Raw genomic sequence first — 13,815 nt, forward strand, 5'->3', positions numbered from 1 at the left:
AGACCCTGGTGGATCTATCTAGGCTTGGACAAGATCGATCTTGTTACAGAGCGCTCTTCCATCAAGTCGCTATGGTTTGAGACCGAGCCGATGGCCGTTAAATAATAAAGGTATAATTTTAAAGTAATCAGTTATAAAGGGGGGGATAACATGAAGAAAAGTTCCTGTACACCCACAGAGTCGGAGGAGAGATGTGACCTTCCTGATGTCATTTGCTTCATCCGTATAGTGCATCTGGAATACTGAAGCAATTGGTATCACCTGAAAGCTACGATTCTATCCCTTACAGTGTAGACATGGCAAGCTTCTAAATTTATCCCTAAATAAATACATCCTTGGCAGTGAAAGGGTTAAAACACAGGAGCAACTTAGGTGTATAAAATAAAAAAAATAAAAAAAAATAGAAAAATTGGAAAACTACATCCCCAGACATTCTAGTTTATATAATATACAACAATATTGCAAAGAATATTATTTATTTTTGTAGATATATTTTTCTTTAAAAACAGGAGCACCACAATTTTTTCTCATTTTTCATAAAGATAAACAAAAAAATAAAATAAAAATAAATCCATGACATCAAATGCGAGTTTATTACTCAAGTGAAGTAAGCAGGTTGTGTTATAATACAAGACGGCAAATATATGGAGACATTGCAAAACTAGTGAATCGGCTGCACCCTACATTTCTCAAAAAACAAGACGTAGATCCTTATTGGTTACTTTAGTCGAACGTGCACTTTTTTTCCCTAGGGGCCAATAGAAAATCCATCATGGGATCCCAACTCTCCATGTGCTATATATAACACTGGTCTCTTTTTGTGGGGGGTCTTTGGGCTATGCTAAGCATAGGGTGTGGATGCAAGTGCTATTACCACACCCCTTTGGCTATACCATGGAAAAATAGGCACTTGGATGCTATAAAATAATCTGGGAAAAAAAAAAATATATATATATATATATATAAAAATGGAATAATAATAAAAAGATAACAAATATCAGATCATACATTGTGCACAACTAGTAGAACAGGTGGATTTGCGCATTTGACAATAAACTGGAATAACAAGAATATTTTTCTTTTACGTAGACGATGGTGAGCAGCAAGAGTTAATGGCAGTGAATGTATATACAATATATACGAGTAACAGATATAAATGCATAGCTAATAACGCGTCGTCTTCCCCGGCAAAATATCGGTAAGGCACACCAGGTCAATACTATAGCGGCCATAAACTTTTTTTTTTTTTGGTTTCTCCGTGATATTTTGGGAAATAAATAGAAATAATTAGGCACATGCAGAAACCGGGTGTGAAAGCCGAGGACATATCGATAATCTATTTATTCTTCGCTGCCAGAGGCTTGCGGCTGATCTTCTTAGACTTGTCATTGTTCTTCTTTGGGGGCTCTGGGTTAGCTTGCATGTGTCTTCCGTAAAGGCTAGGAATAAAAGAAAGAGATAAGGTCACATATTATACAGAACAGGCAAAAGTAAAGACACAAATAACAAAAGAATAAAAGTATATATAAAAAAAATGTATAAATAATATAAGAAAACATATAGATGACATGGAATAAACAAAATAAAATAAAAAATCAAATGTTTTCCAAAATCACTTGGGTCCAGTGTCGGACTGGGGAGTCACCAGTAACAACTCCAGGACCCCACTTTTCAGCTTCATGCAAATATGACTTTATCCTCATTCACAAATTTCAATAGCAATAAAATGGGTTGATTGTTGAATAAAAAAAGATGATGCCTTGTTTGTATATGGTGAATCAAGTGCCAAGTACCGCTCAGATTAAAGGCTGGTGGCCCACCAGAGGATTCTCCTGTGGGCCAGTCCGAGCCTGCTTGGGTCCCCTACTGATGACAAGAATGTTGGACCCTTTCCTGGTTGGAATAAAGGCGGGTGGGGGTGGGGGGGGGAGTCAAGCAAGGAGGTGATCCTTACTCAATGTCTATTGAACTGATGGAGGGTCCTAGAGTTTACATGGAGTGCAGTGCACAAGAGCAGCCGCCTCTCTATTTTTACACTAACGGATGTTCCCTTGATTGATCCAAGCATCGGAATCCCCATAAATCTGACATTTGTCTCCTATCCTATATGGAAGGGTGAAATGATTATTCTTGGAAACCCAAGGTAATAATAAAACCATACAGTAAGTCGCCCCCTAGTGTTGGTCACAGACACAATGAATTTTACAACTATCGCGTCAAGGCCAAATTTCCCTCTCTGCTTTTTTGACCAACAGTCCTGCCCAAAGAGAAACCGTCACCAGGAACTAACAGACTCAATTCTCTTTACAAGACTGGTTGTTCGGCTCGGGAATTGTGGTTGAAACGTGGACAGAAAAAAAAATGGAGTAGAAAGGAAGGAACCGGAGTGGAAAGATCATCCCAGGTAAGTATATAAAAGGTAACATTTATTAATCCATTAAAAACTTCCAGGAGCGATAATTGGCACGCAAGCAAGAAAAGGTATGGGAACGGACCTATGCGTTTCGACTGCAAGCCTTATTGAGACGCAAAACGCATAGGTCCGTTCTGATACCTTGTTTACTTGATTATATGCCAGTTATCGCTCCTGTAAGTTTTTAATGAATAAATGTTAAGTTTTATATGCTTACCTGGGGTGATCCTTCCTTACTCCTTGTCACGTACACACTTGTCAGCACATGACGTGGGGTGCGATGCAAGTCTTAATTTATTTCCTCTCACTCAATCCAGATCTCATCCTCTGTTTCAGGCTATAAAGTGTGCATAAATCACACCCACACACATTGAGAAACCTCACCCCCCTCACCCCCACCCCCGATTTCTTAAACCTGCTGCCACCACTCATCAAACAAACACACAGGGTGATGAGTCCCCTAAATATGTTACTATCAGACAATCAAAAGGTCACACACTCTCTCAAAGCTATGAATTCTTTAGAGCGAACAAGGATCAAACTTATTAAAGATTTTAAGCTTTATTTTACAAATATACAATACTTACAATAAAACATAAAAAGGGTAAAAATAAAATGACACACAAATATGCAAAACAGTTCTAAAAAAAAAAATGGGAGAAATAACAGGAATACCTAAACATTTCCATCTACATTTATCTTCTGTTTCCTTGAGGGAAGGAAAAATTAATTATGGATCACACCAGCATACGCAGCCCTCGCATGTGAACATCTTTCTTTTGTGCCACCCAGCTTTTTATAGTCCTGACCAAAGGCTCATATTTTCATGATCAACGGATTGGACTATTTAAAAATTGCTTCTTGTGGTTGGATAGTGGGCTAAGGGCCTTGTATTTCAAATATCCTGTTTCTCCCCCACTCCTCTCTATACAGTCAATAGGAAACATTTTGCCTAGTCACAAACTATCTGCTAGCTCTTTCAAGCTAAGGGTCCAGGAGCTGAGGTGCCATGTTTGACACCCCTCAGTATACTCCCAGGATACCCCCCTGTGGTTCTGAGTTAGTGCAATAACAGTACGTAGATGTTCTGTCCTTTGTGTCCACTCCTCTCTATACAGATAATAGGATGCAGCCTTAACTAGTTATTTTACTAATATTATAGTTTCCCTTACAATTATATATTTCCTTCACACTCCTCTATACAAAGTTGTTGCTCTGACATGGTGAGTATGAATCCTCTCAGTACTCCGGAGGTTGAAATTATCCAGTTTGCTGAGGTGACATTTTCTATATGTGTGTAAAAAAAATACCACCCGCAGCTTTATTAAATATCTATGGGACTGATTGAAAGTTGGACCTATAAGATGTCACTTAGGAACTCAATTCTGTCTAGTAAATGATATTGGAGTTTTAGGTGTTGCTGAATTTCTGACTACTGGGGAAACATTGCTTTTAAATGGTGAGAACATAAATCAACAGTAAAAGCAAATTTTTTATAGAAAAATGTTCCTCTTTCTCCACTCACGAGCCACTTCTCCCTCTATCTCCTGAAATCATCATTCACTCTGAAAAAAAAACTAATGTTGTTGCTTGTTTAAGACAAGATAGACTGCCAACTCACTAAGGGATCAGGTTACAGCTGCCTATGGAGAAAGGAGGAGAAGAGAGAGACACACAGAAGGTGCTTTTGCACTCTAGTAAATGTTTTCGCTCACTCCAGAGCTGGATTTTCAGCTACACTGCTCAGTGCTGCTTTATAATGTTCTCTATGCTGCTGATGCATCTGAAAAAAATGTACTAGATAGACAGGAGAGTAGGAATCTCTCATGCCTGTGTATGCTGCGTATGGGAGACATCATAGCAGCTAGTTTCTACCCACTAGCTCAGAGACAACTTAAATTTAGAGACAAAGCTTCCAGAGGTGAAAATGTTGGATAAAAGTCATAAAGACCAGAAATATAGTGTTATTCCTTATGTGCAAACACACCGACTTATTCTCAGTTTTCCTTAAAATGACAGATACACTTTAATTACAAATATATTTTTATATAGTATACATTGCTACTATAATAACCAGTAAAACTACTACTACCACCTCCATCCTCACACATTTACTGCAGTAAATAGGAACGCCGATATTACTGTATCCCACTCAAAGCCCTTTCCCTACAAGCAGACACAGATTTTTACGGTGTATTACAAACAGTAATAGAAAAGCACATCTGACAGGATTGGCATATAGTGAAGACATTTAACAGTGCTGCAAGCAGAAAGTTTTGCCAGAAGACCCCAGGGCTCGGATATGTGACAGAGTAATGCTGTCAGAATCTTCCCCGGCTCTCCCCGCATGATTGATTGTCCAGACACTGCTACCAACACATCAATGCCACATTAATAAGTACTACTGATTACATGTTGACAAACTATTCCACAATTAGAATACCAGGCACTAGGGGCAAACACTGACAAGAGGTAAATGATGGATACATTTGTCACGGGTGACTGCCCGAACAGACAACTCGGTGGTCAGGGGAAACATTTACATTCTCTAATTCTGAAAGGAAACTTCAACATAAAAACTTCCATCAGATAAAGGAAAGGTTTCCAGCAAAAACAACATATAAACTCGTTTCCCGATTCCCATAATACGAGGCAACATTATAGTAGTTATATTCTTGTACATAGGGGGCAGTGTTATAGTAGTTATATTCTTGTACATATGGGGCAGTATTATAGTAGTTATATTCTTGTATATGGGGGCAGTATTATAGTAGTTATATTCTTGTACATATGGGAGCGGTATTATAGTAGTTATATTCTTGTACATAGGGGGCAGTGTTATAGTAGTTATATTCTTGTACATATGGGGCAGTGTTATAGTAGTTATATTCTTGTATATGGGGGCAGTATTATAGTAGTTATATTCTTGTACATATGGGAGCGGTATTATAGTAGTTATATTCTTGCATATGGGGGCAGTATTATAGTAGTTATATTCTTGTACATATGGGGCAGTATTATAGTAGTTATATTCTTGTACATATGGGGCAGTATTATAGTAGTTATATTCTTGTATATGGGGGCAGTATTATAGTAGTTATATTCTTGTACATATGGGAGCGGTATTATAGTAGTTATATTCTTGTACATAGGGGGCAGTGTTATAGTAGTTATATTCTTGTACATATGGGGCAGTGTTATAGTAGTTATATTCTTGCATATGGGGGCAGTATTATAGTAGTTATATTCTTGTACATATGGGGCAGTATTATAGTAGTTATATTCTTGTACATATGGGGCAGTGTTATAGTAGTTATATTCTTGCATATGGGGGCAGTATTATAGTAGTTATATTCTTGTACATATGGGGCAGTATTATAGTAGTTATATTCTTGTACATATGGGGCAGTATTATAGTAGTTATATTCTTGCATATGGGGGCAGTATTATAGTAGTTATATTCTTGTACATATGGGAGCGGTATTATAGTAGTTATATTCTTGTACATAGGAGCAGTATTATAGTAGTTATATTCTTGCACACAGGAGCAGTATTATAGCAGTTATATTCTTGTATATAGCGGGCAGTATTATAGTAGTTATATTCTTGCACATAGGAGCAGTATTATAGTAGTTATATTCTTGCATTTGGGGGCAGTATTATAGTAGTTATATTCTTGTACATAAGAGCAGTATTTAGTAGTTATATTCTTGTACACAAGAGGCAGTATTATAGTAGTTATATTCTTGTACATATGGGGCAGTATTATAGTGGTTATATTCTTGTACATATGGGGCAGTATTATAGTAGTTATATTCTTGTACATACAGTTAGGTCCATATATATTTGGACAGAGACAACATTTTCCTAATTTTGGTTCTAGACATTACCACAATGAATTTTAAACAAAACAATTCAGATGCAGTTGAAGTTCAGACTTTCAGCTTTCATTTGAGGGTATCCACGTTAAAATTGGATGAAGGGTTTAGGAGTTTCAGCTCCTTAACATGTGCCACCCTGTTTTGAAATGGATCAAAAGTAATTGGACAGATTAAATAATTGTAAATAAAATGTTCATTTCTAGTACTTGGTTGAAAACCCTTTGTTGGCAATGACTGCCTGAAGTCTTGAACTCATGGACATCACCAGACGCTGTGTTTCCTCCTTTTTGATGCTCTGCCAGGCCTTCACTGCGGTGGTTTTCAGTTACTGTTTGTTTGTGGACCTTTCTGTCTGAAGTTTAATCTTTAAACAAGTGAAATGCATGCTCAATTGGGTTGAGATCAGGTGACTGACTTGGCCATTCAAGAATATTCCACTTCTTTGCTTTAATAAACTCCTGGGTTGCTTTGGCTTTATCTTTTGGGTCATTGTCCATCTGTAGTATGAAACGACGACCAATCAGTTTGGCTGCATTTGGCTGGATCTGAGCACACAGTATGGCTTTGAATACATCAGAATTCATTCGGCTGCTTCTGTCCTGTGTCACATCATCAATAAACACTAGTGACCCAGTGCCACTGGCAGCCATGCATGCCCAAGCCATCACACTGCCTCCGCCGTGTTTTACAGATGATGGATCATGAGCTGTACCACGCCTTCGCCATACTTTTCTCTTTCCATCATTCTGGTAGAGGTTGATCTTGGTTTCATCTGTCCAAAGAATGTTCTTCCAGAACTGTGCTGGCTTTTTTAGATGTTTTTTAGCAAAGTCCAGTCTAGCCTTTTTATTCTTGATGCTTATGAGTGGCTTGCACCGTGCAGTGAACCCTCTGTATTTACTTTCATGCAGTCTTCTCTTTATGGTAGATTTGGATATTGATACGCCTACCTCCTGGTGAGTGTTGTTCACTTGGTTGGCTGCTGTGAAGGGGTTTCTCTTCACCATGGAGATTATTCTGCGATCATCCACCACTGTTATCTTCCGTGGGCGCCCAGGTCTTTTTGCATTGATGAGTTCACCAGTGCTTTCTTTCTTTCTCAGGATAAACCAAACTGTAGATTTTGCCACTCCTAATATTGTAGCAATTTCTCGGATGGGTTTTTTCTGTTTTTGCAGCTTAAGGATGGCTTGTTTCACCAGCATGGAGAGCTCCTTTGACCGCATGTTTACTTCACAGCAAAACCTTCCAAATGCAAGTACCACACCTCAAATCAACTCCAGGCCTTTTATCTGCTTAATTGAGAATGACATACCGAAGGGATTGACCACACCTGTCCATGAAATAGGCTTGGAGTCAATTGTCCAATTACTTTTGGTCCATTTAAAAACAGGGTGGCACATGTTAAGGAGCTGAAACTCCTAAACCCTTCATCCAATTTTAATGTGGATGCCCTCAAATGAAAGCTGAAAGTCTGAACTTCAACTGCATCTGAATTGTTTTGCTTAAAATTCATTGTGGTAATGTCTAGAACCAAAATTAGAAAAATGTTGTCTCTGTCCAAATATATATGGACCTAACTGTAGGGGCAGTATTATAGTAGTTATATTCATGTACATAGGGGGCAGTATTATAGTAGTTATACTCTTGTACATAGGGGCAGTATTATAGTAGTTATATTCTTGTACATAGGGGCAGTATTATAGTAGTTATATTCTTGTACATAGAGAGCAGTATTATAGTAGTTATATTCTTGTACATAGGGGCAGTATTATAGCAGTTATATTCTTATACATAGGGGGCAGTATTATAGTAGTTATATTCTTGTATATAGGGACAGTATTATAGTAGTTATATTCTTGTATATAGGGAAAGTATTATAGTAGTTATATTCTTGTATATAGGGAAAGTATTATAGTAGTTATATTCTTGTATATAGGGACAGTATTATAGTAGTTATATTCATGTACATAGGGGGCAGTATTATAGTAGTTATATTCTTGTATATAGGGACAGTATTATAGTAGTTATATTCATGTACATAGGGGGCAGTATTATAGTAGTTATATTCTTGTACATAGGGGGCAGTATTATAGTAGTTATATTCTTGTACATAGAGAGCAGTATTATAGTAGTTATATTCTTGTACATAGGGGCAGTATTATAGCAGTTATATTCTTATACATAGGGGGCAGTATTATAGTAGTTATATTCTTGTATATAGGGACAGTATTATAGTAGTTATATTCATGTACACAAGAGGCAGTATTATAGTAGTTATATTCTTGTACATAGAGGGCAGTATTATAGTAGTTATATTCATGTACATAGGGGCAGTATTATAGTAGTTATATTCTTGTACATAGGGGCAGTATTATAGCAGTTATATTCTTATACATAGGGGCAGTATTATAGTAGTTATATTCTTGTATATAGGGACAGTATTATAGTAGTTATATTCTTGTATATAGGGAAAGTATTATAGTAGTTATATTCTTGTATATAGGGACAGTATTATAGTAGTTATATTCATGTACATAGGGGGCAGTATTATAGTAGTTATATTCTTGTATATAGGGACAGTATTATAGTAGTTATATTCATGTACATAGGGGGCAGTATTATAGTAGTTATATTCATGTACCTAGGGGGCAGTATTATAGTAGTTATATTCTTGTATATAGGGACAGTATTATAGTAGTTATATTCTTGTACATAGTGGCAGTATTATCGTAGTTATATTCTTGTACATAGGGAGCAGTATTATAGTAGTTATATTCTTGTACATAGGGGCAGTATTATAGCAGTTATATTCTTGCATATGAGGGCAGTATTATAGTAGTTATATTCTTGTACAAATGGGGGAAGTATTATAGTAGTTACATTCTTGTACATATGGGGCAGTATTATAGTAGTTATATTCTTGTACATAGTGGCACTATTATAGTAGTTATATTCTTGTACATAGGGGGCAGTATTATAGTAGTTATATTCTTGTACATAGGAGCAGTGTAACATACCTGGCGGCGTCCTTGCATGGTGGCCCATCTCCCACTGTGCAAGAGGGCGCACTTGATCTCCTGTCCAGAATGTCTCTCTGGCTTCCCTCCATGCTGTCTGTTTGTGTCTGTTTCTGCTGCTTAAGGGCGGCGCCCGATCACTTCCTGCCTTTTGTACCTGCTGTGGGTCACACCCCTTGTGCGTCCTCAGCCTATTGCTGTCTGTCACCTGGTATATAGCTCAGCAGCTCCCTTCTATCCCTGCCTGAGCATAGTGTTTCCTTCAGTGTGTGCTTGCACTCTGAAGGTGCCAGGTCCCGTCTCTTGTCTCCTGCTTTTTGTATCAGCTCCCGTGTCTGAACTGAGTCCTGTATTTCTCCTGCTTTGCGGTTTCAGCTCCCGTGTCTGAACTGAGTCCTGTATGTCTCCTGCTTTTCGGTATTAGTTCCCGTGTCTGAACTGAGTCCTTTCTGTGTTCTCTTGTCTGTCCTGTCTGAACACGCTCCTAGCCTGTTCCTCCTGCCTTCTAGGGGCCGTTTACCTAGACCCGCTCCTGTATCTTGTCTGTCCTGTCTGAACACGCTCCTTGCCTGTTCGTCCCGCCTCTCTGGGGGCAGTATTCCCAGACCCGCTCCTGTATCCCGCTGCAGTGTCGGTCTCCTCCGTACACTCAGTTCCAGTCTGAACTCTCTCCTATTCTTTACCTGTTTTTGCCTCTATGTCCGTTCCCTTCCTTTTTCTGCAGAGTCTGAACTCGTACCTAACTCCTGCCAGTTGTCTCTGTACTCCCGTTTGTGAGTTTGTGGTCCACTCGCTACTTCACTGCAAGTACCCTGTGGGTGTCTGGCTCTGTCTTTCCCTTCCTGTCTGTTCCGTGTGAACAGAGCCCTGTCCTCCCTGCTCAGCCTTGTCTGAACTCTAGCCGTGCTTGCCTGTACCCCTTTGCCTGTATTGTTCCTGTGTCCCGGTGTGTACTGGGTCCTATCCCGCCTGTGTTCCTACCTGCTAGTGCCTCCCTGTCTGCACTCTAGCTGTGCTTGCCTTTACCCCCCTGCCTGCATACCCGCCTGCCTGCATACCAGTCGTGCCTGCCTATACCCACCAGTCTGTGTGCCAGCCTACCAGCCTGTTCCTGTATTCCCCTGTGTGGGTCAACAGCCGTGTCCGGGGTCTGTCCTGGAGTAGCACCTGGTCCCTCTGCTCGGTTCCTCCTTGGTGCACTGGCGTCGTATGCCGTCGTGCGACCTGGTCGGATCGGGTGAATACCTAGTCACGCCCCTCCAGGCATTCACTCTCCGGCACGGTCCAGTGGAATCACTACCAATCACACGCACACGCCGCTTAGCCCGGGCGTGTGCATAACAAGCAGTATTATAGTAGTTATATTCTTGTACATAGGAGCAGTATTATAGTAGTTATATTCTTGCACATAGGAGCAGTATTATAGTAGTTATATTCTTGCACATAGGAGCAGTATTATAGTAGCTATATTCTTGTACATAGAAGGCAGTATTATAGTAGTTATATTCTTGTACATAGAAGGCAGTATTATAGTAGTTATATTCTTGTACATAGAAGGCAGTATTATAGTAGTTATATTCTTGTACATAGAAGGCAGTATTATAGTAGTTACATTCTTGTACATATGGGGCAGTATTATAGTAGTTATATTCTTGTACATAGTGGCACTATTATAGTAGTTATATTCTTGTACATATGGGGCAGTATTATAGTAGTTATATTCTTGTACATAGGGGCAGTATTATAGTAGTTATATTCTTGTACAAATGGGGGAAGTATTATAGTAGTTACATTCTTGTACATATGGGGCAGTATTATAGTAGTTATATTCTTGTACATAGTGGCACTATTATAGTAGTTATATTCTTGTACATAGGGGGCAGTATTATAGTAGTTATATTCTTGTACATAGGAGCAGTATTATAGTAGTTATATTCTTGTACATAGGAGCAGTATTATAGTAGTTATATTCTTGTACATAGGAGCAGTATTATAGTAGTTATATTCTTGCATATGGGGGCAGTATTATAGTAGTTATATTCTTGCACATAGGAGCAGTATTATAGTAGTTATATTCTTGTACATAGAAGGCAATATTATAGTAGTTACATTCTTGTACATATGGGGCAGTATTATAGTAGTTATATTCTTGTACATAGGAGCAGTATTATAGTAGTTATATTCTTGTACATAGGGAGCAGTATTATAGTAGTTATATTCTTGTACATAGGAGCAGTATTAGTTATATTCTTGCATATGGGGGCAGTATTATAGTAGTTATATTCTTGCACATAGGAGCAGTATTATAGTAGTTATATTCTTATACATAGAAGGCAGTATTATAGTAGTTATATTCTTGTACATATGGGGCAGTATTATAGTAGTTATATTCTTGTACATAGGGGCAGTATTATAGTAGTTATATTCTTGTACATAGGAGCAGTATTATAGTAGTTATATTCTTGTACATAGGGGGCAGTATTATAGTAGTTATATTCTTGTACATAGGGGCAGTATTATAGTAGTTATATTCTTGTACATAGGAGCAGTATTATAGTAGTTATATTCTTGTACATAAGGGCAGTATTACAGTAGTCATAATCTTGTACATAGGGGCAGTATTATAGTAGTTGTATTCTTGTACAAAGGGGAAGTATTATAGTAGTTATATTCTTGTACATAGGAGGCAGAATTCTAGTAGTTACATGCAATATTTAATAATGAGTCAGTTGCTAATATTTTTCTTCCAAAGTGGTTACGGTGAACCCTAAGACCAGTCTCTCCTTACCATAAAATGGTTGACAGCAGAGAGCAAAAGATTGCAATTCAACTGCACAAAAAAGTTATGATGGTAGAATTCCTTTAAATAATAAAATGACTGCAAACCCCACCGGTGCAGAAAGTAGGGCAGGCAATTGCTTATCAAATGTTACTTGATAAATCAAAGAAATCAGAGCCCACGGTGACATGTACATACTGTGAACCAGAGTGGCATCTGACACGGGGAGTTTGTGCTACCAGTCTATCTCCTGGCCCTGTCTATATAGTTGGATGGTCAGAATGTCAGGTAACAACCTCATCCAGGCTTCATCTGTAACTTGTGCAATATACCCTCATATCATCACATGCCAATCATACACGGGCTTCAAACTAATGAGTGTAATATATATATATATATATATATATATATATATATATATATATATATATATATATATATATATATATATATATATATATATATATACAGTACAGACCAAAAGTTTGGACACACCTTCTCATTTAAACATTTTTCTGTATTTTCATGACTATGAAAATTGTACATTCACACTGAAGGCATCAAAACTATGAATTAACACACGTGGAATTATATACTTAAAAAAGTGTGAAACTACTGAAAATATGTCTTATATTCTAGGTTCTTCAAAGTAGCCACCTTTTGCTTTGATGACTGCTTTGCACACTGTTGGCATTCTCTTGATGAGCTTCAAGAGGTAGTCACCGGAAATGGTCTTCCAACAATCTTGAAGGAGTTCCCAGAGATGCTTAGCACTTGTTGGCCCTTTTGCCTTCACTCTGCGGTCCAGCTCACCCCAAACCATCTCGATTGGGTTCAGGTCTGGTGACTGTGGAGGCCAAGTCATCTGGGGTAGCACCCCATCACTCTCCTTCTTGGTCAAATAGCCCTTACACAGCCTGGAGGTGTGTTTGGGGTCATTGTCCTGTTGAAAAATAAATGATGGTCCAACTAAACGCAAACCGGATGGAATAGCATGCCGCTGCAAGACGCTGTGGTAGCCATGCTGGTTCAGCATGCCTTCAATTTTGAATAAATCCCCTACAGTGTCACCAGCAAAGCACCCCCACACCATCACACCTCCTCCCCCCATGCTTCACGGTGGGAACCAGGCATGTAGAGTCCATCCGTTCACCTTTTCTGCGTCGCACAAAGACACGGTGGTTGGAACCAAAGATCTCAAATTTGGACTCAACAGACCAAAGCACAGATTTCCACTGGTCTAATGTCCATTCCTTTTGTTCTTTAGCCCAAACAAGTCTCTTCTGCTTGTTGCCAGTCCTTTGCAGTGGTTTCCTAGCAGCTATTTTACCATGAAGGCCTGCTGCACAAAGTCTCCTCTTAACAGTTGTTGTAGAGATGTGTCTGCTGCTAGAACTCTGTGTGGCATTGACCTGGTCTCTAATCTGAGCTGCTGTTAACCTGCGATTTCTGAGGCTGGTGACTCGGATAAACTTATCCTCAGAAGCAGAGGTGACTCTTGGTCTTCCTTTCCTGGGGCGGTACTCATGTGAGCCAGTTTCTTTGTAGCGCTTGATGGTTTTTGCAACTGCACTTGGGGACACTTTCAAAGTTTGCCCAATTTTTCGGACTGACTGACCTTCATTTCTTAAAGTAATGATGGCCACTAGTATTTCTTTACTTAGCTGCTTTTTTCTTGCCATAATACAAATTCTAACAATCTATTCAGTAGGACCTTCAGCT

General features: G+C 38.7%; 1 protein-coding gene across 2 annotated transcripts in view; it reads right to left on the reverse strand.

Annotated features, from left to right (window-relative positions):
- Positions 1–574: 574 nt before the first annotated feature.
- The window catches only part of RSU1 (Ras suppressor protein 1), a 170,368-nt gene continuing 157,127 nt past the window's right edge, over positions 575–13,815 (reverse strand). For both annotated transcript variants that reach the window (XM_073676494.1, XM_073676492.1), the window contains exon 9: positions 575–1,439. In XM_073676494.1, the coding sequence (XP_073532595.1) occupies positions 1,337–1,439 (103 nt within the window). In that variant the 3' untranslated portion in view covers positions 575–1,336. The remainder of the gene's footprint in view (positions 1,440–13,815) is intronic.

Source organism: Phyllobates terribilis, unplaced genomic scaffold, assembly GCF_046119375.1.
Source record: "Phyllobates terribilis strain yellow unplaced genomic scaffold, ASM4611937v1 Scaffold_4__5_contigs__length_816908805, whole genome shotgun sequence".
Taxonomy (NCBI): domain Eukaryota; kingdom Metazoa; phylum Chordata; class Amphibia; order Anura; family Dendrobatidae; genus Phyllobates; species Phyllobates terribilis.